This window comes from Coturnix japonica, chromosome 2 (genome assembly GCF_054131305.1).
Source record: "Coturnix japonica strain WE chromosome 2, WE-NBRP24, whole genome shotgun sequence".
Classification (NCBI taxonomy): domain Eukaryota; kingdom Metazoa; phylum Chordata; class Aves; order Galliformes; family Phasianidae; genus Coturnix; species Coturnix japonica.
The window spans coordinates 29,436,134-29,460,425 of NC_140664.1; the positions used below are offsets into that span (position 1 = coordinate 29,436,134).

At 42.6% G+C, this 24,292-nt stretch overlaps 1 protein-coding gene across 1 annotated transcript; it reads left to right on the forward strand.

The window, feature by feature from the left end:
• Positions 1-1,250: 1,250 nt before the first annotated feature.
• TRAM1 (translocation associated membrane protein 1) lies at positions 1,251-20,224 on the forward strand. The gene is made up of 11 exons (XM_015855718.3): positions 1,251-1,513; positions 3,164-3,227; positions 3,825-3,946; positions 4,138-4,254; positions 5,154-5,212; positions 5,586-5,670; positions 8,567-8,637; positions 8,727-8,831; positions 9,431-9,574; positions 10,297-10,457; positions 13,860-20,224. Exons 1-11 carry the CDS (start codon positions 1,391-1,393, stop codon positions 13,931-13,933), a joined length of 1,125 nt encoding a protein of 374 aa, XP_015711204.2. The 5' UTR covers positions 1,251-1,390; the 3' UTR covers positions 13,934-20,224.
• Positions 20,225-24,292: the final 4,068 nt, after the last annotated feature.

Sequence of the window (24,292 nt, forward strand, 5' to 3'; positions counted from 1 at the left end):
TTTTCACTTTCCTTTTTCCTAATGAAGTACAGTGCAGCTACACTGTCAATCTAAACAGCTCTCAGAAAATTGATGGATGAATGTTACAGATTCCAGCAAGTGATCAACCTAAGATGTCTTGTCTTGCCGTTGTTTTCAGGGAACTTCTTTAACCCAGAGAATCCTCAGTCCTTCTCCTGCCCTTCTCACAATTGCTTAATTCACAGATCACAGAATCACACAGAATCACAGAATGACCCGGGTTGGAAGGGACCTCAAGGATCATGTAGTTCCAACCCCCCTGCCTGGCAGGGCCACCAAACATACACATTTACTACATCAGGTTGCCCAGGGCCCCATCCAACCTGGTCTTGAACACCTCCAAGGACGGGGCATCCACAACCTCCCTGGGCAGCCTGTTCCAGGGCCTCACCACTCTCCTAGTGAAGAACTTCCCCCTAACATCCAACCTAAATCTTTCCTCTTTCAACTTAAAACCATTTCCCCGTGTCCGTTCCCTCATCCCTCTTTATTATTTTGTTCAGTTCTTGCCAGTTGGAGTATTGTCTTTCTAACGCAAGCAGATGTTAAGTGGCAGGATGCATTTTTAATTCCTTGTCACCTTTTGTTATCTTATCAGCACTGATAGTGATCGAGAAGTTCTTCCTGATGTCTGATGATTTCCTGTAATACTAAAATGCATCATTGAGGGCATTCTCTGCTTTGTACTGTCAGCTTTTATTCATGAACTCATTTAGGGCTGTTAAAAATGCTCGATCCCTTCCATATTTCTGATTTAGGGGCTTTTTTTCCCTTTTAATGGGGTAACTTTTCTCGTCCTGGGACTCCAGGTTGTTTGGATGTGTGTTGTTCCGTGCTATGGGCTGGCAGGAACCTGCTGTTAGTTCCTACCCCGAGGCCGTAACCATAAACAAACCCAACGAATGCCGTTTCCTAACGGCATCCTCCGTTCACCCGACGACCAGCTAGCGACGGCCTCATGGAAACTAAACTTCGCCAGAGAGGCGGAAGAGAAAACCGAAGGCGGCTTTGTGCAACGCAGGCCGGCAGGCGGTCGCAGCCACGTAGCGCCGTCCGAGGAGCCCCGGCCGCCCCTCACGTCGCCGTCGGGGGCTGCGAGGCGGCGAGCCACCGCCTCCCCGCGGGCGGGCGAGCGGGCCGAAGACCCCTCCGGCCGGCAGGGGCGCTGGCGGGCAGCGACGGGGGCTGCTCCCAGCGGCCGGGCAGCGGAGGAAGGGCCGCTCGGGGCCGCGGCGGGCGGGGCGGGGTGAAGCGGCGGCTGCTGCCATTCCTCTGCTGCGCGGCCGCCTCCTCCCCCCCGCCTCTTCCTGGCCGCGGCGAGAGCTGTGCTGGCAGCGGGGAGGCGGCGGCGCCCAGCTCCCGGCCCGCCATGGCGATCCGCAAGAAGAGCAACAAGAACCCGCCGGTGCTGAGCCACGAGTTCATCGTGCAGAACCACGCCGACATCGTGTCCTGCATGGCCATGATCTTCCTGCTGGGGCTCATGTTCGAGGTGAGGCTCCCGCTCCCTCCTCCCCCTTCGCCGGGAGCCCCGTGCGGCCCGGGGGCGGGCGGCAGCGCGGTGCCGCGATCGCGGCCGTACGGGGGGGAGCCCGGGCGGGCAACGCGTCCCCGCTCCCCGGGGCCCGGCCCCTCCGGGAACGCCCTCTTCGCCGCCTCGGCGCGGAGACGCGCTGCCCGCCGCAGCCTCCTCTAGAGCGGGACCGTGCACCGCCACACGGCGGGGTTACGTGGCACTCGGCCGGGGGAGGGAGGGGTGCGCGGCGTGTGGCCGCGTTCGGACCGGGGGAGGCGGAGGGGGGCGGCGGGGAGGCGCGGCCCGGCCCTGCCCTGCCTTACCGCGCTCTTTGTGTGCGCTGCACGGACGGCCCCGCCGGCACTACCACTCCCGTGAGGCCGCGCGGCGCCGCGCAGCCCGCAGGGGGAAGGGCGGCCAGCGGTGACGTGTACCTACGGCCGCCAAGCGGGCCGAGGGGCGAGCATCACCCGGCCAACGCCGGCTCACTGCGGCCGGCCCGGCCCACGCGGCCTGCGGAGCTCCGAGTAACCCAGAAACCCAGTGTGGGTGTGCTGAGCCGAGTGTGCCGTGCTGGGTTTCCCTTATGAGAGCCGTCGTGAGGTGTTCCCAGCGTGCCCTATCGCAGCAGGACACGTCCGCTTGGCACGGTTGTGGCTCTTCAGAGCCCCAGCCAGTGGGTGTTTTACCCATGCAGATAGATGGCTTTCTGCAGAGTTTTACCCAGCCTTTGTACTGCTTAGGTGTAGGGGCACGGTGGGGCTTGAAAACCTCCCAACATCTCAAAAGTAAAGATAGGACACACCGAGATGCTGCTTTGTGTGGTTTTACTATCAGAAGTCACTTAGAAATCACTCCAGACCTTACAGTGTGGTTTTGTGGAGACTGAGGTTAAAGATACAGACCTAAACCCTTCCTATGTGTGTATGCTTATTGCTTATTTACCACATTGCTGGTAGCGTTGGGTGGGTTAGGTGTGCCAAAGTCTTAGTCTCCAGATTTTCACTTCAGGACATTTACTTTATGTCTTGGCATAGATGGACCATGTGCTTCTGTTGTTATACATATGGTGAGGCTTAGCAGATTGCCAGGGTCTCAGAAATGCTTATGTACAGGCCTTGGATTTCACCTGCCACAGTCAGTGCTGGTACGGTACGGTATTGATGCTGCCTTGGCCTTGCTCAGCTGAGCAGTGTTAGCTGAGTGAGCCTTGGCATGGCACGTAAGAACTGGCTGGTGCTGTGAGTCCTCTGGAGTCTCCTTCCATGGATAGCAAGCCCTGGGCATTTGAACCAATTCTGTCAGTCTAGTTGGGTTCTCAGAAGTTACACAGAGACGGTTCCAAGAAAACCTGGTGCTTGTTGACAGTGCTGTTTCAGTGGGGAAAAAAAAAAGTAAAGATTTCAGAAGAAATCCAGTTTCCTTTGAATCATTGTAATAATGTGGTGGGGATCTTCAGGTAGTGAAATGTCTTACCCTTGGCAATTGTTGTTGATGAACAAGAATTGCTGCTTTTGTTTCGTTTGGTGAAGGTATCATCTCCCTGCCCCAAAAAGACTTCAGAACAAAGATTTTTTAGTTTATGTTGGTGAGATTCTACAGCACTTGTGCATTTTTCTTTTTCAGATTACAGCCAAAGCAGCTGTCATTTTTGTCACTCTTCAGTATAACGTTACCATTCCTGCCACAGGTATGTATGTGCCTTGCAGGTGCTTGGTTAGTCATGGGGTTGTATCCTCAGATACCGCTAACGTGTTGTATGCCCTAAACTGAGGATAAGGTACTGAGTTTGAATAGACAGGAAAGAGTTGAGTTTGAATAGACAGGAAAGAGTTTTAAGAGTTTTAATTGCATTGGGGAAAATGTTTCTGCTCTTCTGGGTTCGTTCTCAATCCTGAAGCTCAGTCTCACTAGTTAATAAGTTCATATTCTTACTCTGGTTATGCAAGTGATGATCTGTTCTACTTAGTTTGGGGGAGGGTTGCTAGTTGAATGTAATTTTATAGTTCCCTTTCAGTGCATTTGTCTAAGCTTCCTAAGTGCACTTGAGTTTCCATTTTTATATTACATCCTTCCAAAATCAAATTGAGTTTCTGATGCGATGGAGAAGATTACTGTAAATGGAGTCTAGTGACCTAGCTCAGGATGGTGGTTTAATTGGACTTAGATTTGTTCAGCTGACAACAAATGACTTTTGTCTGAAAGGTTTCACGTTAAGAAACAAACTTGTTGGCCATAAAACTGTATCAGTGCCTAACTAACAGTTAATTCTGTTTCTGTCTTCTAGAAGAACAATCTGCAGAAACAATCTCTCTCTATCACTATGGCATCAAAGACTTGGCTACGATTTTCTTCTATATGCTCGTAGCAATAATCATACACGCTATTATTCAGGAGTATGTATTGGATGTAAGTACAAAAGACTTAATTCCTTTAATCACAATAATAGTCAGACTTTGACCGTTAACTTAAATAATTTAATGCTAAAGTTTACCTTTTAAAATGCTAAGGCATTCATTGGAGCATCCAGATGTTCTAATGCAGGTAACAGGTGATGTTTAGTACAAGAACATATAAATAACAGTGGACTTTCGTTTCAGAAAATTAACAGGAAAATGCACTTTTCCAAAACGAAGCATAGCAAGTTCAATGAGTCTGGCCAGCTCAGCGCGTTCTACCTTTTCTCCTGTGTCTGGGGCACAAGTATTCTTGTCTCTGTAAGTACGCTTCTTGTGTTTCTTATGAAGACTACAACTTTAGAAGATCAATAAGATTCCAGCTTATTCTGGCTTCAGCTGATTTTAATATTAAAGCAGGGGCCGGTTTCAGAACTCTGTATGAGTTGTATCAAAACTAAGCATGAAGCCCTGTGGTGTTACTGTTACTCCGTCTGAGTGAACTGAATTTGCTGTTATAAGCACTGACTTCTAAACTCTATTGGGACGCTTCATCCTCCATAGTTTTTTGTGTGATTGTTCATTATTGTGAAATAAATGTTTAACATATTAGTTATGCCACACATTTTGTCAGCCTAAGGAATGGGCAGCAGACAAGTTGCTGTAGGTTTAGGTGAGTGTGCCCTGTCAGATGCCATGCCCTGTGCTAGCACTGGGCTGTGTTCGTACTCACCCCAGTTTCTGCTTTCAGAAGTCATGAGCCAGCCCTTGTTCCCATTTACACAGGTGCTTACAGAGAAGTATCTGGTTCATTGTAAACTCCTAAATTATTCTTTCCTTATGGGGAGTAACCTATTGTTTAAGTTAAAAGCTAAAAAAACTTCCCTTGTCTTAGTTAAGCTTGAAGCTTGTCAGCAGTTTACAAGGGAAGACTTCTGTCTGTGGTGATGAAGTGACCTCCATCTCAGAAGGAATGTTTTCTTCTATGAGCACTTGGATTGTGCCTTTTTTTTTTTCCCTTTTAGCTAATACACTTGTGTTTAGTTGTTCCCATTTTGTGAGTGTATCGATCTGCAGCTTTTACTTGTGTGTGGTTGTGTCGGTATTTATATGTGCGCACATTGGATGTATAAAAATACACGTGTGTGTGTCCATTCATCATTACTAACTAGGAAACATCAACGCTGTGTGACTTCAGAAGCTGTGCTTTTGTTTTCTAGGAGAACTACATATCAGATCCAACCTCTCTGTGGAGGGACTACCCACACACTCTGATTCCGTAAGGCCTCTTCCTTAAAGGACGGTTCTGGGGGACGAGAGGGGTGTTGGCATTTTGAAGTCATATACAGATTGCATAGAATAACGAGGCTGACATGAAATTTGTCACTGATTTATTTTCTTGTTTGTATTGACAGAGGAGCTTTACTTTCTGTCAGCCAGCAGTACACAGTAATCTTAATGTAGGATGTTTATTTATAGAATGAAGCTGCGGTGAATTTTATTATTTGATCTTTCTGAGAACAAAGCTGACTGGCAACAAGGATCTGTTTTTTGTTTAGAGAGAGTGATTAAATATATTCACTAGAGTTTCTGGAGTGTTTGAAGTTTATTAAGAGAAAGTAATATTCTTCAATTCTTGCTGTATTGTACAGGTTTCAAATGAAGTTTTTCTACATCTTACAGTTGGCATACTGGTTTCATGCTTTTCCCGAATTATACTTCCAGAAAACTAAAAAAGTAAGTTCAAAACGTTAACGTAAGAACTCCAAACAAAGCAGCCCGAATAGCAGAGATTCATCTCTTTGGGAAAGTGTGTTACCCTCCATTTCCAACTCCTTTCTTATCTGTGTATTTAAGCTTTTCCTTATTGGAATTTTGGGTGCTCGGATGTACCTGTGAGAATGCAAAGGTTTTGATTTCATTTAAACCCTGTATTTCTGAAGTAAAATCACTGTGTATCTATTGTGTAAATAGCAATCACTGGCATATCCCATCTACTGAAAGAACTTGAATTTTCCTTTGAACAAATGTACGGGAGATTTTTTTGTTTTAGAATCTTTTCTTGTTTCCTATAATTACTTGTCTTAATATCGCAGAATGACCCAGTTTGGAAGGGACCTCAAGGATCATGTAGTTCCAACCCCCCTGCCTGGCAGGGCCACCAGACATACACCTTTACTAGATCAGGTTGCCCAGGGCCCCGTCCAACCTGGTCTTGAACACCTCCAAGGACGGGGCATCCACAACCTCCCTGGGCAGCCTGTTCCAGGGCCTAACCACTCTCCTAGTGAAGAACTTCCCCCTAACATCCAACCTAAATCTTCCCTCTTTTAACTTAAAACCATTTCCCCGTGTCCTGCTATTGTCAGCCCTTTCGAAGAGTTTACTCCCCTCCTGGGTGTAAATTCCCTTCAGGTATTGAAAGGCTGCAATGAGGTCAAATAATCTCATTGAAATACAGAATTGCTTCAGGAATCGCAATACAGGTATTGAATGGAAGCAGTGAATAACGTGCTAAATCCAAGCAATATTAACTACTGGGGTTTGTTGCAAATGCCACTGTCCTCAGCAGGATTTCTAGTTAGTGTTGTAGTGAGTGTTTGAACGGCATCTTTGCCTCATGAGAGTTCTGTCCATTGTGTTTCTCAGAATTTAACTGTTAACATTGAGTTCACTGTAGATTTTTGTAGCGCAGTTTTTGCCTTTCTTGACCAACTTAAATAGTCTCTTTACATGTTCTTTGCTGAGGTTGATTTTGCATGCACGACTTCCTTTTAAAAACTCTTGTTGCTCTGTGACTACACTGAGTCTCTGCTGTCAGGGTTCTGCTTTATTCGAGGAAATGAAACGTATGTTAGGTAACCACAGGTCTTTACTCCAGGGCCTAGAGCAGGCTTGGGAAAGTAGTAATGAGAAGCATTGTTTTCATGCTGAGCACAGTATCAGCAGTGATGTTTTGCAGATACTTCAGCTGATGCTCCAGTATTGCCATGCTTGGGCAGTGATATCTCCAGAATTTAAATTAATATCTAAGTATTGGTTGGTTCTGCTTTCTGTTTGTTTTAATGTGACTCTAAGAAAGCTGCCGTAAGTGGCAGAAATACTTAATAGTAGTGTTTTGTTTGGTCATTTGGGCCTTTAGCTCTTAGGTTACGTTTTAAGGTTGTTTGTTTTATTTTATCAAGTTTCCAGTTGTCGCCCCCCCTTAATCATGGTTTCACCTCTCTGGTCTTGATTTGCTGCCCTACTTCTCACACAGGAATTGGCTTATTTTGCTCAGGTCCAGTTGTTTCTACTTCTGACATTTAAAAAAGGAAAATGTGGAGATTCTCAACTTAGCTTTTTGTATAGTGGTGGATAGCTCCGCCTGAGTCATTGCAATAGGCCTTAAGTCTGACAGTTTATGTAAGCAGGCAGTACAGGCTATTTAAATGTTACCTTTGTTCTGAAGATAAAGTGCAAAAGACTTGCTCTGATAGTACTTGGAGAACTGGAGTGTTTATAGTGAGTACACTCATGTTTTCTCTGACATAACCTGTTTTTGTTGTCTTTAGGATCACTTAGAATAGGTTTTTAACTATATTCCCTCTCTCTATGTAATTAGGTGTTGTAACGCATGTTTCATTTTGTGCATCAGTCAGCTTTGAGGTAAAGCATTGGAGATGTGGTGTAGATCTTAAAAGATTACATTTTCAGGAGGTTTTCTTGTGTTTCTTTGGTTGGTTGAATTTACATATGTGTATGATAAAACTGAAAGCCTCTTACCTGAAGCACAGGGAATCTTTAAGAGTTCTTGAGCACAAAAGAATATGTTCTACATACCATTTCAGAATGAATACTCATACTGTGATACCGTATACTTCAGTAAGTCTTCTTCCCTGAGTCTCCCAGTGCTCAGGGATATGATTTAGCAGAGGGTTTTTAGAGTTAGGGTACTATGGTTAGGCTGTGGTTGGACTTGATGATCGTCAAGGTCTTTTCCAACCTGGGTAATTCTATGATTCTATGATTCTTTTCACGGGTGGTGTTTCTATGTATTCTCTTTCACGTTTCTTTCCTTACTTAGTTTTTCTGAAGCGTTTGTTTGAATGGATGTGACTCAAACCAAGCTTGAAGTGTGACCAAGTAACCTGATACCAATGCTTAGTAATGTTATTCTATTTACTGCCAGCGGTGCACAAAATCATGAACGGTCTTGATTTTTTTAAGATGCGTAACAACAGTTGTGACCTTTTTTCTTTCTGGTTCATAGGCTTTTACTTTATTCCTGTAACAATCTGATAGAATCAGAATGGCAGCAGACGTGTCAAACTACAGAAGGGACACGATAGCTCATACCAATTATGTATTGTAATAACTGCTACAAGTTCAGTAAGTCTTAACAAAGAGATTAATTACCTTTTGAAAAGCATTTTCAAATGCATTTTCTCACAAAGGTGTACATCGAAAATATTGTATACTATTGGTAAGTAAGTAGTGTAGAATTACGTGATGTAGGTTGAATAACTCAGTGCCGAAACAGGCCACATGGGGTAGATGAGAAGACAACAATTTCTAGGACTAGAAAGCAGTCTGTACTGTAACATCGTATAGCACTGTGTGTAATGTGTAATTATTTGTTTCTTGTTAATAGGAGGATATCTTTCGCCAAATTGTCTACATTGGACTTTATCTCTTTCATATTGCTGGAGCCTATCTTTTGAAGTAAGTCATTTCTGAAGTTTTACTGTCTTCATTCACTGTCTTAAACGTGTAACAAAACGTTTGAATGCATGTTCTGTTTGTTTTAATAGCCTGACCCATCTCGGACTTGTCCTCCTGGTATTGCATTACTTCGTTGAATTTCTTTTCCACATATCTCGTCTTTTCTACTTCAGTGATGAAAGATACCAGAAAGGGTAAGTAGTCAGCATCTTTCAAATTCACGTAACCTCTGTCTTGCATTTTAACTAAGCAGAAGCCAGAATTAGAAGGAAGGTTGTCTTGTATTTCCTTAGAGGCCGTTGTCCTCCAGACTAAAAAAAAACTGTTAATTTTTTGCTTCTTCTTCTTATTATTATTATTATTCACCCATACAAGTAGATGTTAGTATCTACATAGAAGAAAGTTACATCTTGTACTACTTCTATTAAAAATAAAACATTTTCCAGGTGCGTGTCTTGTACAGAAGGCAAAAGCCTGGGTTGCTAATGCAGGCAGCTCTGAATAAACTAATAAGACACTCATGTTCTGATAGCCATGGCAGGCACTTTCTGTTGAGTTGAAAATAATTTCCAATACAAAGTCCTGGTTTGTAGGAGAAGTCCTCACTGAAGCTTTTCTTAATTTTTATCTCCTGTAATAACTGAAAATACAAGATTAGGATAAGTGAAAAATGATCGAGTCGAGTTCTTAATTCTCAGATGAGTTCTTAGAGTTCAGAGTAAATATTTGCCTTGTTAGTACTTGCGCTGTGTGCAGAGAATTCATGTCATGTTTGTGGTCTTTCTCTTTGCAGATTTTCACTGTGGGCAGTCCTTTTTGTTTTGGGAAGGCTTCTCACCTTGATTCTTTCGGTCCTCACTTTTGGCTTTGGTCTGGCAAGAGCAGAAAATCAGCAGCTGAATTTCAGCACTGGAAACTTCAATATCCTGGCTGTTAGGTACAGTAAACTTGGAATGTCTCCTAAGAGTGATGTGTGCTAAACCTGCATAGTGTTAATGTTGGTAGTACTGAATGGTGAAGTGTTTTCATGCACCTGTTGGGATCCATGGGCATGGCTTTGGTTAAAAAAAGAGGAAGATAAAAACACTTGTGAGTCACATTGAAATGAATGGAAGAATTTACAGTCTGTCACAGAGGAATCTATAACTGATTATGAGTTAGGGAAATAAAACAAGATTAAAAGGAATATGCAACTGTAGAGATGCCTCTCACATCTTAGAGTTATTAAATTGAGCTATAAATAATTGCAGTGACAGGACATCATATCCAGAGCATCTTTGGATCTCATTGAAGATTCTCACCTCTTTTTCTGCCTTTATTATGCTGCTTTATTGTTGCTGCTGTCTGATGCAGAATATTCAGCCAACCACTCAGCCTTTTTATGAATTAAAAGCAGAAAAGGAATTTATTAAAACATTGCCAGTATCCACAGTACCTTACAGTCCAAATATTCAGAACTGGAAGACCCATGTTCAGATGAGGGTACCTCGAGTTTCTGGATGTGTCATCCAGAAAGAGCAGCTGTTAGATTGGAAGAGCCAAAGTAAAAAGGCCATTTCTGATATACAAACAAACTGTATGATGTGCTGTTTTGCTTTCCTTTTGCCTTTGAACAACAAGGTGAACCTACTGCTAAACCTGTACTTATTTCTTCCTCAGAATCAGCGTACTGGCCTCCATCTGCTTGGCTCAGGCATTTATGATGTGGAAATTCATTAATTTCCAACTTCGGAGATGGAGAGAGCATTCTTCTTCTCAGCCTCAATCGGTGAAAAAGAAGTTTGTCACAGCTAAAGGAAAGACCTCCAGAAAAGAAAGAGGTTTGTATTTTCAAGTTTCCTGTTTCTTTGGTGTCTTGAAAGCACCTTCAGATAGTAGAGAACCTTTTAGGATAAAATTGCTCAAAAAATTCTGTGTTTCACACTCAGATGGGATGGTTCAGTTACAGAAGCAGTATTGGTTAATTTATTTTATTGATTAAAAAAAAACACCTCGGATTGATCTATAAATGGTGAGCTTGGCTTCCTCTTGTAGTTGATGGAATGATGGAGTCACTGTTACAGTTAATGCAGCACTGCATTTTATTGTGTCTAATTTTATTACTTGCACGAAATCTGTCCTGCTTATATTGTGTTCAGATATAAAAAGGGAACAGACATTTTTAGATATTCTCAAGATCACTTTTAGGGGGTTTTTTTTCTTGCAGTGAATTTCAAGCATATTTTTCAGTGCCACCGAGTGAAGATCCACTAAATAAGCTCACGTTGGGCTGTCTTTACTAAAAATAGCATTTTAATGCTTCTTTAAAGGCATAGGTAACAACTGCTTACTAATTTAACCTTCTGTAAAAGTTTTTGGAAATGAATGGATGACTCCTGGTTTGTGTCAGACTCTTCTTATAGGAAATGAGAAGTGAACAGTCTGCCTTTTCCTCCGATGAAATTATGTACTCAGTTTATGTAAATAAATCTGTCATACAGTTGAGCTTCTGTATAGTTAAGTGTTAGCTTGAATAATTCCCAAACTTCTTTGGAACTCAGTCAGTTCAAAAGCTTATTTCCATGTGATCCTTTGCTGCTAACTGCTTGTTGCCGACCTCTTCTGCTTTTGATTCTGATTTTTATTTTATTGTTTTTCAGGTCGATTTGGGTTTTTGGGGGCAGGGTGTAGGTTTTTAAAATATACATGTGGTGGAGTATGAGAGATGATGATCTCTCTCTCTGCTCCACCCTCATGAGGCCCCATCTGGAGTACTGTATCCAGGTCTGGGGCTTCCAACACAAGAGAGGCAGGGGGCTGTTGGAGAGGGTCTAGAGGAGGGCCACGAAGATGACTGCGGGGCTGGAGCACCTCTCCTACAAAGAGAGGCTGAGGGAGCTGGGTTTGTCCAGCCTGGAGAAGAGATGGCTGCAGGGTGACCTAATTGTAGCCTTTCTGTACCTAAAGGGAGCCTACAAACAGGAGGGGATTCAACTCTTTACAAGGTTAGATAATAGCATGACAAGGGGAAATGATTTCAAGTTGAAGGAGGGAAGATTTAGGGTGGATATCAGGGGAAAGTTCTTCACAGAGGGAGTGGTGAGGTGCTGGAACAGGCTGCCCGGGGAGGTTGTGGATGCCCCAACCATGGAGGTGTTCAAAGTCAGGTTGGATGGTGATCTGGGCAGCCTGGTCTAGTATTAAACCCAGAGGTTGATGGCCCTGCCTGTAGCAGGGGTTGGAATTTGATGACCCTTGGGGTCCCTTCCAGCTAAGCCACTCTGTGATATTAGAAAAAAAACTGAGTGGTGTTTTTATCGATTGAACCTGTAGGTGTCCTGCTGAATTTGTTTGTTCAGAACACTTGCACAAGACATGGCATTTTTTTTTCTGAGAACTACTACATGCAATTAAGTTGTATTTCAAACAGGTTTTTTTGATGTTTATTTTCTGGAGCAGCTGTATGTGAGTGTAGCAGGCTGCATCTGGAGAGCCAGGGCACAAAATGCCTTTCTTTTAGGCTGTGCCAGAAGCAAGCAATAATAGCAGAAGTATTTTGGTGATGTGTGTGAGATGCCCAAGCACTTGTTGATTTCTCACTGACTTGTTGATTTGTTCATTCTTTTTACTTGTTTTGACTTAACTGTTGAGATAATGTGATCTCAGCTGGTTCGCATCTAGCTTGATTCTTGTGAGCTTTAGAAATCCAGAATAACCTCATTTTTTTGAGAGGAACCCGAAGATCACCTGACATAAGCCTGAGATGTTGGTGTCATTTACAGCCAAATAAAGAGACTTTGACTATTCCTGTATGACTGCTCAAGCCTGTGACCGGTTTCTTTCTCACTCATGCTACTGTTTGGTTGATTGGTTTGTTTTTTGTTCTTGTTTTTTACCTCAGTTGCTTATTAGCATGCATGGGAGCTTCAGGTGTAGGAAAGGAGGGGAGATGGAATATCTGCAGTTATTCCTGTGGATTGGCCACTCCCACTGGTGATCTGCAACACTTCTGGAGATGGAAAACATGAACTTGACCTGTTATTTGTGCAGGACGATATAGCAGTCACTTGAAATCAGAGTGGTGGTGCAAGTTAGTTGAGCAGAGATGCAAGCAGAACAGCTGACTACACACTTCTGCTCTTCTGATCTGTTCTATAAATTCGGTTACTGTCAGGAAGCAGCTGTGCTTCCATGGGTTGTGGTGTCATTAAATAGAGGGTATACTTTTATTCACAGTGGTATCACATTGCTCTCTTTGACTCTCATGAAGGCACGATAGACCCATAGACCAAAGTCATTGTTCAGAGTAAATGTTTGCTATGCATTGATACCACTTGTTGACTATTTTATATTAAAACTCTTGAGCTGATCCAGAAGTGGGATAGAAGTAGGGAGCTGCTGATAGTATCAGCTTCTCGCCTTGTTCTTAGATGTCTTACGCTTGAGCTCCTTCTATACTTTTCTTATAACTAATGTTTTACTTCTGTCCATCTATTTAAATATTTTCTTCAGAAAATGACCTCTGCGTATTTTTTGTTAAGTGTATGCTTAATTAACCTTAATTTTTTTCTACATGTATAAAAGGCTTGTAAAGGTGAGTAAAGGAGTGCGAGTTTCTTAGGCATTAAAAAATGAAATAGGAAAAAGAATGAAAACCAACACAAGGGGTGTACCAGCTGACTCCAGAATTTCACAGGCATGTCTTAACTACAGGTTGAATATTTCTCTTTATCAGAGATTATCTGGCTAATCTTGATTTTCAGTTTATCATATATATATATATATAACACAAACATTTCGGTATTTGGCCATGTCAGGAAACTATGCTTCAGTTGTCTTAGTAAACTTTATATTTTGCAGTTGGTAAAAGCTTCATTGTAGTGCTGTGTTATGGAATTGCCTGGGTTGAAAAGGACCGCAATGATCACCCAATTTCAACCCCCCCCTGCTACAGGGTCTACCTGTAGGCTACCCTATGCAGGGTCGCCAGCCACCAGGCCAGGTTGCCCAGAGCCACATCCAGCCTGGCCTTGAATGCCTCCAGGGATGGGGCATCCACAGCCTCCTTGGGCAACCTGTTCCGGTTGGTAATGAATGGTATGGTTCGTGTTATAAATGGTAATTATGAGATTTAACAAAAAAAGATGCATCAGAGATATTAATGACAGTTTAGAATGTACTCAAATGTAGTAAAATAATAAAGTGTCTTCTACTTGATTTTTTTTTTTATTTCTTTTTTGTAGAAAATGGAATAAATGGGACAGTGACCTCAAATGGAGCAGACTCGCCTCGTAGCAGGAAGGATAAATCCTCGTAAAACTGGGTTTTATTAAGTTAATTGACAAGTGTCCCCAAAGAATCTGCTTTTTACATGGATGGCCCTTCAGCACTAGCGATGTAATGGATTAAAGGAAATACAAATCATGGTTTTTTGATTATTGCTATTGTTTTGTGAAACTTTTTTTAAAAGCCATTTTGACTAAGAGAAAAGGTTTATCTGTCTTCAAACAAGCGCTTGGGGGGTGGGGGGGACAAAACACTTTTTAAATAACATTGACACTTTTTTAAACACTTACTGTGATGAAATCACTTCACGTAATGAGGATCACTGATGCAATGTATTCTTTCTTTCCAGTCTTTTGTAATCTTGGTGATATATACTGTTTTCCAACTTCGCTTTTTCCTAGTTCTTCAAAACTTCGATTATATTACAAAATGGAAGTAAAAATGTAGTGTGCATTTTCAGATACTCTGACTTTTAAGTTAATTACCTTGATTCAAATTCAAATATTAAATTGGAATTCTAAGACCGCACCAGTAAACTTCTTCTATTTTGTAGTTGTTAGCTACACAGTGTCTGCTCTAAGAATTGCCCCCTGTCATTAAAACAAAACTGAACTCATTGGAAATGTTGCGGAGTCTTTTTGCTTGTTGGTTAGAAGTGTCTTAGAAGTAACAGAGAAACCTTTCTGAGATAAAGCTTTAGCACTTGGAAATTAGAAGGGAAAGGCGTACGTCATAGAGTTGATTTGAGTAGCACTGTTAACTCCAGTCTATGCTTTTGAAGTGTGCGTGTCTTGGGCAGTTACTGTGTGCTGGACCTTCTTTCAAAGCCTGTCTTTCTGATTTTAGAAGGTGGAGATTCTTATGGTGTTGTTTGCTTTAGGTGGGGAGGCATCTAATGCTCCATAAAGAGGGAATTTGTTAGATCAGTGGATCAAGTTTATACAAACATTCCTTTATTCTAAACGCTTTGCCTTGTTTCGCCTCTGTTAGGAAATAGTTTGATTTCTCCTATATATATATTTTTATGAAAGAATATTTAAAAGCTACAACTTCTTAAAATTGGTATATTGTGTGTGCCCTCTGCTACAGCCTGAAGAATCTGGATTTAAGATTTTTTCCATTATCTGTCTTTCATAATTGTATTAAATGTGAAGCCTTGTCCAGTTAATTTTCCAATTTAATATGCAGTTAATGTTTTTCTTGTGTATCCTTTTGCAGTGGGAATCGTTCGACTTGGGAATGAGTTAAAGATTTTTATTCAGTCTCAAGAAGTTACTAAATCAGGCTTTCAGGTTAACCCCAGTGTTAGACTGCTTGTGGATTGAATAGGAGTAATTAGAAGCAATCAAACTGATAAACAGGTTAACTGGAAACTGTTACTATAGTTGAGTTTGTTACCCAACAAAAAGCTGCATTCTGTATCTTACACAGTTTGGTTGCTTACTATACAGAATAAACATTTTAGTACAAAATCTTGTCTACATGTAACTATCCATTCTTCAGTCATACAGCGCTGCTTAGAGTGACTACCGTATAATTTGTTACATGTTCCAGGTAGTTCAAGTCACAGTTTTAAGTACTTGCTTCAACAGCTCCTGAGGTGTACTCGGCAGACTTGAGCTTAGTGAACTTGAGAACTGTGGGGCAGCACGCCCTTTAATGCACCCAGTCTACTTCAGTAGGTGTTGTTATTTTTATGTACTGATCCGACAAAAAAGAACACAGAAAACTCAAATGATGTAACTGTGGGTCTGTCAAACCTGACCTTAAAACTGGAAATTTGGAATGCGGAAATGTGGAGGGAATTGATAAATGAAGTGCCGCACAAAGTCACATTTCACATCTGATATTTCTAACAGAGACATGCATAGATTCTGTGTGCCTTGCTCTCGAGTTGTACCTTAAGCCGAAAGGGGCAAACATTTAAAGCTTCTTGTCTGGTACTTTGACTGTAAATCAAGTTGGAGTCTGATATCTGGTTGTGTTGGTGTCTGATATCTGGTTGTGTTGGTGCTGTCAGAGTCATAAGTGATGAGAAAGAAGTAATAAAGGGAGCTTTTAAGGTACTTCTTCTGCTCTTTGATACATTGGAGTCTGAGGGTTGTGATTCCTGTGTCCCTAAGGCAAACTGCTTTTGTAAAGCTCATACTTTGTGACGGGAGTCTTGAAATGTGAACTTCAGATTCACTTCCAGACACTTGAGGAGAGCGTGTTCTTGCCTGTTAATGTTACTGACTTTGCTTTTTGTTTCCTGTTGGCCTTTTGGATGTTCTTGGCCTTGGGACTTTACAAAAAGAATTTTTGATTCCATGATGGCTTAATCTTCATCTTTGCCTTATAGGACCTGTTGTTTTCCGACAAGTAATATAGAATGATTTCTCTTGAGTTTGAACAGAGCATTGGATGCCAGTTTCTTTCATCTTCTCACGTCGTAGCTAAAAATGCATATTGATAGTTTTGGAGGAGTCATTCCTGACTTCCTGTAGAAGCAATAATGTTTTAATTTCTACCTTGTGGTGAAAACCTCTGTGAATTTAAAACGTTTTGAGACTTCGCTTTCCAATTTGTTACTTGCTTTGGCATAAGATTATCCTTGCCTGTTTGGATAACTTCTTTTTTGTTGCTTACATTCTGATTTTCAAACCTTATCACATTTCATCGCTCTGTGTGTAGTCTGGGATTCATTAGGATAGAAGATCGGTTGTCTAATAATGCTTTCAAAGTTACGGTATCAGAATAATGAGAAATGGGAACAACTGAAGAGTTTGTTATTACACTGCTATGCCTAATAAAATGCTTTTTGCTTAGGCTGTGGCAGCTTATCCTGATCAATTACTAGATCCCACAAAGAGGAGGCTTTGTCCAAGTAAATAGAAGTGAAGTGAATGATCCACACAGACTGTGGTTAAGGGTGTTAATGTTATCGTCATACCTCTCTCCCCCAACACTGGAAGAACTCTTTCTAGACTTGCAGCTAATGATGATGATGAGTCTTCTTTATTTTTTTGGCCCTAAATGTATGTTTGCTTTATGTGCCAGAACTAATTTACCAAAGCCGGGCCTTTACTGTTACTAAATAATTTCATGCAACTTTGAAGCGTAAACAGGGAGTGCAGAGCTGCTGACATTCATTTTCAGCTTTTGCTCTTGTCAAGGCACTTTCTCCCCATAACTTCTTACAAAGAGTGATTTCCCATGTGTAAATTACTTGCAAGGGTGACACTTCACCAGCTGCTTTCTGTGCCATCCCGTGCCCGAACTTAGGAGCGATCAAGGAAGGGAAGGGATTCGTGCAGAGAGAATGCATGGGCTGTGGTGTTAAAATGCACTGAAAGTAAATGAAGTATGTTGGGATAATGTATTTAGAATATCAGCAGCTGGTATTTTTTCTGAAGTGCTTTTTTCTTTGGAAATATAAGTTGTGCTTATGGAATTACACGACCTTGAATTCTAGTAAGTAGTTTAGTACTCTGGTAAAAGTAATCCATCTTCCATAATCAGGCTGCTATAGAAAGAGTTAATGTACATTTTCAGCCCTTTTGGCGAATAACGTAGCAAAATTAACTGCACCTGAATTAGTTTTGTTGGGAGTCAAATTTGGTGTCGCAGGGAAGGAGCGCTTCCATGGCCGTGATAAACTTAAAATACTGTAGATTGTGCCCTTTCTCTTTTTCTAGCACAAACCTTTTTCGTTGCATGGTCCATGCAGCTGTAAACTGACGTGTTTGCTTAGTCATTTCTTTACTGAATTAATTGCCCAAGAGTAATCCTTGGAGGTACACAAATCTTTATAGATAAGCAAGAAGAAGAGATGCTGGAAAAGCATGCATGATGTAAGGCATCAACATGTAAGGCAGCTACCCTTCTCAGCTGCGTTTTTGGTTGCAGATGACAGATTACACTGTGTGTAAGTTGGAAGACCTTATTGAAGGGCTTCCAGTCTTCAATACACGAAGGAAACTGGGCTCTCTGGTAGCTCTGACATGCCAAACTGATTAAGTATTTATGGTTTTATGCCAGGTATTTTGGTGAAGGAGAAACAATCAGTATTCTGTAGTGAAAAGCATTTTATCCATCTCAGTTTATGGGTTTCCAAGCAGTGGAACTGGTAGTGTAGAAATAGGAATTCCAAAAACAGAATTTCTTCTGGATCAAGGACCAAGATACTTTCCTTAACAGCTGGGAAACTACAGCTCCCTTTCACTGTGAACCCTTTCTGTGTTGAAGCAGGTCTTCCAAAGAGCTTTGCAAGAACCACATTGTCCTTCTGTTGAGGAATCGGGGAGGGAGGGTTGTTCATTTTGTCTTGAAGTTAGTTTTTCTGTTTTCAGGAAGCTGGTAGCCCATTTCTAGGTCATACTCATATTTGTTTTGTTTGTGACTCAGCCCTTGACCTGTGTTCAGAAGGCAGAAACAAGTAGCTTCCCTGGCTGCTCTCTTTGTGTTGGTCATTGCTGGCCTCATGGTTCTTTGTGGAAAGCATCAGTGCTGGAGGAGTTAGAACACCAGGTAGGCAGTCATGCTGATTTACAGGCACGGTGCGAGTCAGCATACAGAGCATACTGCATTCTAGTGGCTAGTAGTTTAAAGCCTATAGGTTCAATAATAGTTATCCTGTTACACAAGTACTTAAGTTATTTCTTGCACTGGGTGTGACAATGTCCTACAGAGTTTAGTCTGGGAGGGTGGAAATTTTGGCATGATCCTTTGAAAAGGACTCTTGAACGAACTGATATCCATTATCATGTTTGCTGTATTTGACTTTCTTATACTGCTTGTTTGTTTGGGCTTTTGTCGTGGTCGTTCTTGGCTTTGTTAGTAGCTTTCTTCGTTTTCTTTTTCTGCTGTGGGTGGTGGTGGTGGATCCCTGTGGTGGGCACACCCTCTTCTCATCGCTATCTCCCTTTTCACTGCTCCCCAAGCTACTCAATTTAGGATCTAATAAGCCTGGTTCTGTGCGCATTAAGGAGTTTGGCATACTTTTCAGAACTAAAATAGAAGCAGTGCCTGAGCGTTTCTGGAGCAGACACGTAAGAAGAAAGAAGCACATTAAAGCAATATACAGGGTGTCATCAGAACCCCTTTAATGGGAACTGAAACTCTTTATAGCATTTTGATACAACTTGTATTTCAGGTGAGGTGTTTGAATTTAGCTCACATTCAGATAGCAAGTGCCTTTCTGTCCGTGAAACAGAACTACTATTAGCATCTACAACTGTCGGTTCCCCTTCTGTGAGTGATGGGTGAGGAGTCCTGGGCTGCAGCTGCAGTAGGTTTTTTTTTTCCTGCCTCTTAGGGAAGTTTCTTTTGATGTCGACAAGAAAAAAAGTTAACAACTCCCGTTTCAAGTTGAAAGAAATAAAGTGCTCCCTAGTTTTGGATCTAAGATGATCGCTCTTGATCTCGCGCAGCGTGTCCTGTCACTTTTATTTTGGGTACCTGCAAATACTTTTATTTGTATCCAGCTCGAGAATGGAACATCTGTGATGTGAGTGCCAGAAATGACAACTCCTTTTTCTTCTTTTTATGTTAGAATCTTTTTGCAGAATCAGAGCATTGAAGGCGTAGCTTTATAGTTTGGTAGCTTTTCAGTGGTCGGTTTTTTCTTCTCACTTATTGCGGTTAACACTTAAGGTCGGGTGCTGTCATGCAGCACAATGCAATTGTCATTTCTTTATTCCAAACAGAAGAACGTTATGCAACACGATATACTGAAATGGTGGTGGGGGGGGGAACAGAAGTCCTGACTGCTTTAGGAAAAAATGGTGTTCCTGGATGTTTCTGTTAGTCCCAATTTTTCTGTATTACCGTTCACTGTTACTGCTTTTCTCATTTAGGAAACTGGGCACATAGGATTTCTGTGTCTGTAGAAAGTAGTTTTGCTGTTACACAACCAAGGTATTGGCAAACCGTGGTCAAGGACTTTGATCTTTGTCTGTGTCTTCGTACGTTGATTATGAATGTTGAAGAATGTATCTCGCGTTGTAATTAACTGATTACAAATTCAGCCCGTGGTGATGGGAACATTGTAATGGGATAGGAATTTCAACTCTTGAACTTGAGGCTGGAAGCCAAACCAAAACTACCTTGTGTTCTCATGCAGGTGATTCCTCCTCTTTGTTTCTTCGATTCATCATTACCTTTGTTTTGTTTATTTAGATTGTAAGTTCTTTGTGGCAAGAGTTGTCTTGTGTGTGTGTGTGTGTGTGTGCGTGTGTACCCAGGACAATGCGGCCTCGAGCCCCAATCTGTGGAAGCTGTAATAAGCAATCACCTTGTTATCATTTTCCTGGATATCATAATAAAGAGTATCTACTTAAAATTGTGCTTGGGTAGTCTGTTAAATGATGGAGCTTTGCCTGCAGTCAAGCTGCACCAGTAGCAGAGAGATGCTCACTGTTCTCTGTAATGGGTGAATGCAACCAGGAGTCAACCTTAGGCTGAAGAGAAATACGCTGCAGCTGAGGCTGGAGCTGGAGCTTGTACAACGTTTGTCGGCAGTTCAAGGCTGAGTTTTCCACCTACCATCAACTGGACAACCACTGGCGATGTAGGCCAGGCAGTAGGAAGCTTTCACCCGAATTAAGGGAAAGTGAAGACCAGCTGCAGAAAATCTGTGGCATAAGTGTTGCCTTCAGATGAGTTTGATCCCCGTATGGAATAGGGGCTGAGAACAGACTGAAGAATCACCGTATTCAGCTCTGGATAAATCAGAGTCCTTGTGAAGAACAATTTAATCATTTTAAAATCCTACGTGACCAGTCATCCATGAAGACACATCTTGTTCTCAGGTTCATTACAGCTGGGTCAGTTACCATTGAGACACTCATAGCTTGAGATGAAATCACATTATATATTCTCCATTGACTGTCTAATTCTAAGAACCAGAGCTGCTTCAGTGACAGATGTAGCTGTCAGGTCACCTGCTGAGGACTGGTGGAGGTTGCATGACTGGCACACAGGATGGCCGACAAGTCACAGAATGGTAAGGCTGGAAGGGACCTTAGAATCATCCAGACCAAACGCCTGCCTCACCTTCGCCTGCTGCCCCTCTCAGGTGGGTGACCTGGAAAATGCTGGTGGGAGGTGGAACATCTGGAACCTGCTGGGCCCAGCGTGTGATGAGTTTGGTGTGGGGGGGTAAAACAGCCGCTAGGGGCCACCACAATCTTTCTGGCAGATGGGTTTGAACTTGGGTGTCTGGAAGCCCTCAGTCCTGCTACCCTTCCTGCAAAGAAGAGTATATATTTTTATCTCCTCCTAAGCAGCATTTCTGCTGTAACTCAGAAAGCCAAGCATTGAATTAAATTAGTCACAACTCCTTGTAGTTTTGGTCTTGCTGCTGACCTATTTGTTATTAGTTTTTAATTTATTTTTTTAAGAGAAGTGATATTCTGCAGATCTCAAAAGACAATCTTGTTGGGATGGAAACTATTTCCTCACTCATGTTTGGGAGAGCAGGATGTAGATCTTCACTGTTAGAGCTTTATTTTGTTCCCAAGCTGCAACATCTTGCATTAAAAACAGAGTACAGAATGCAATGCAAGCCTCAAATTAGATCTGCTGGCTGTGCGTGGTTTTGCAGGCAAGTACACAGTGCTGTGGCAGATGCTGATTTCTTTGCTTGTGTGTGGAAGGGGGGGGAGGGGGGGGGAAGGAAAAAAACCTGCTCTTTTCATCTCCAGCAATTTTTGGTGATTTCAGAACAAGATGTTGAGATGATGATCCCGTAAATCTGTTTTCTGTGCTGAAAATAAATGTGCTTTTGTTTGCCGATAGGAGAGCGTTGCTTTGCAGGAGCGTTGGCTGTGGACACCCCCCTTTAGATGCTGTAGAAGAACTCTGCAGTTAAAGTAATTGCAGTGGAAAAAAAAACACATTGAACTTGTCAGCTTATAGTTTTTTGCCTTCAGTAATACAGAGGGGTCTGTTTTCTTCAGCATGTGCCCACTTTCATGTAGTAGAAGGGAGTTCCAGGGTGATTGTGGAAAGCTGTCTGCAATATGTTCTCTCTGGTATCTTCTGGGTTGTTTTACCCTCGTCTGCTGGAAAGCACTGTGGAGCAGGATAATTTAGCCCTGGAAGAATAATTAAAAAAGGCTTTTCTTCAGGAATGTCTTGGGACTTTAGTGGAGTCTGGGCAACTTGTCCTGAACATCTGGATTGGGGTAGTCCTGGTGAGGGATGGCAGACGAGCGGGGTCACATTATTAGCTGTGAGCGTGCTCTGATTTGGAATTCATTAAATGGTCGTGGGCGGGTTCAGCATCCGCCCGGCCTGCTCCCAGCTCAGCAGCACTGCACTGACCAGCAGGGCAGAAGTGCAGCAAGTCCATCCATGTGGCTCTGCATCAATGTAAATGCATTTGGGAATGGGTTGTGAGGCGCATGGTGCTTGTGCTGAGAAGGTGGGAGGTCGGGCGCTCTCCTTTCCTTCATGGCTGCATACAGACCTGCAGGAGGATGCAGAGCCAGGAGCTGTGGTCATGCTAGACCAGCTGAGCCCCTCAGGACTGGAAGCTGTACCCCCAGATCTGCCCTCCTTCGAGAACTGAAGAGATTTGAAATGGAAGCCTTTTAATTTATAGCAGTAAACGCAGCTCAGCAGCATGGGGGTTATTAGGAGCCTCTAACTGAATGAAGGATGCAGTGTGCCCCACCCTGGAGAGAATGATGTAAATCATCTTAACTCTTGGCACTGGGATCTTAAAAGAAAATCAGACATTGTAAACTGTGCTGTCAAGAAAGCTCTTGGCTTTCTAGAGGAGAAGGTTGAGAAGGAGAAGGAAATGCTGTATCATTTCTAGATGCGACGTGGACACAGCCACATCCCTCCTGCCCCTTCTCACTCCTTCAGTCTTGCTCTGCCCAGGAAGCCGTGGGGCCGTGGGAAGCTGCTTCACCCACTAAGCAGGTTCCTCTTGTAGGGGCCAGCAGACTTCTTGTCTCCAAGGCCCTAAAGCTGCATTGCTCTGCAGAGAGCTGCTGTCCTGGGAAAACCCAGAGCCCGCATGCCTGTGTAGAGCTATGGCTTCACAGATCTGTGGGAAAGGAAGGCAAGACAGAGAGCTGTCAGCCAGCTCCATTCACCCCATGTTTGGTGAGCAACAGCTGAGGGGCTTCTGACTCTTCCAATTGCATCAAAACTTCTATTACTCCTTGTTTTTGTAGCTGCCAATGGAAGTATTCTACATGCATTCGTATGATCGCTATTGAACCCATTGAAATACTTGGCATCCACAAGGATCAGTTGGTTACACAATTTAATGACGCCTTTTTCAAAAAGCATGTATTTCCTTTGGCTTGTTTTTTTAGACCTGATGATTTCTGTGTGTGTCTTGAGCTGTGAAAATCATTCCCTCTTCATCTCTTTCATGCTACGCACAACTTTATGTATCTCTCTGTTTAAAGCCCAGGCATTCCCTATCTATTTTGTGTTTTCTTCTTTCCATCTGATTCTCTCTGCCACTTTTACATATCTTTCCTCATCTACTTAAATACTATTGGTTTTTTTTTCCTCTTCTTTCCTGTATAGAATCACAGAACCCTTAGACTTGGAAGGGACCTTTTAAGGCCATGCGGTCCAACTCTTTGCAATGAACAGGGACACAACAGCTAGATCAGGTTGCCCAGGGCCTTATCCATCCTTATTGAGAAGTAGTTCCTAACAGTTCGTTCCCTGCTAGAGACATCATTTTCTTTTCAGATCTTAAGCTAACTTCCAGTATATATTTCACATCTCTTCTTCTGCTTTCACTGCACGTTTCCATGCTAGATAGTTGAGTAGTTACATTCCTCCAACAATTTGGAAGTGAGGCATTTGTTTTAGCACGCTGCTCAATGATACACAACCACTTCAAGCAGTAACTTGTCAGCATGGAAGAGAGGCTTAGTCCTGCATGCAGGTCTGTCCTGGCTGTGCTGCCTACCCCTCCTCTCTGTTGGGTTTGTTTGTAGCCTCCTGGGCAGGGATTGGTCTCTGGTGCTGTTATTGCTGGTGCTAGTATGACATTATTCAAATGATTCAGAAAAATTCAGAGTCCAGAATACAGCGTGTATACCTGAAAAACAGGGTCTGATCCTTGAATGATGATATTCAGGAAGAAGTCCTAAGCTGGTTGGAATGCCTTACTTTTTTGCAGTGTTTCAATAGCAAACACTGGAAGTGGCAAAGGTCTGGGATCACGAGTACCTGAAAAAAAGACAGCATAACAAATTAACCCCACTGGCAGGAGTGTGGCAGTGTGCCCCAGTTACCAAGAGAAGCTTCGATCTCCACTGGAGGTCAGCTCACACTTACAGGGTCATAACTAATCTCAAGCCATAAATTCAGAAGCAAAAACCTTCAAGACAGAGCAACTTTATTGTTTTGTTTTGCCTTTAAAATGTAT

Coding starts and splice junctions, on each gene's coding strand:
- TRAM1 (XM_015855718.3), top strand. CDS start 1,391: ATGGCGATCCGCAAGAAGAGCAACAAGAACCCGCCGGTGCTGAGCCAC. Junction 1,514..3,163: donor TGCTGGGGCTCATGTTCGAG/GTGAGGCTCCCG, acceptor TTTCTTTTTCAG/ATTACAGCCAAAGCAGCTGT. Junction 5,213..5,585: donor TACCCACACACTCTGATTCC/GTAAGGCCTCTT, acceptor TGTATTGTACAG/GTTTCAAATGAAGTTTTTCT.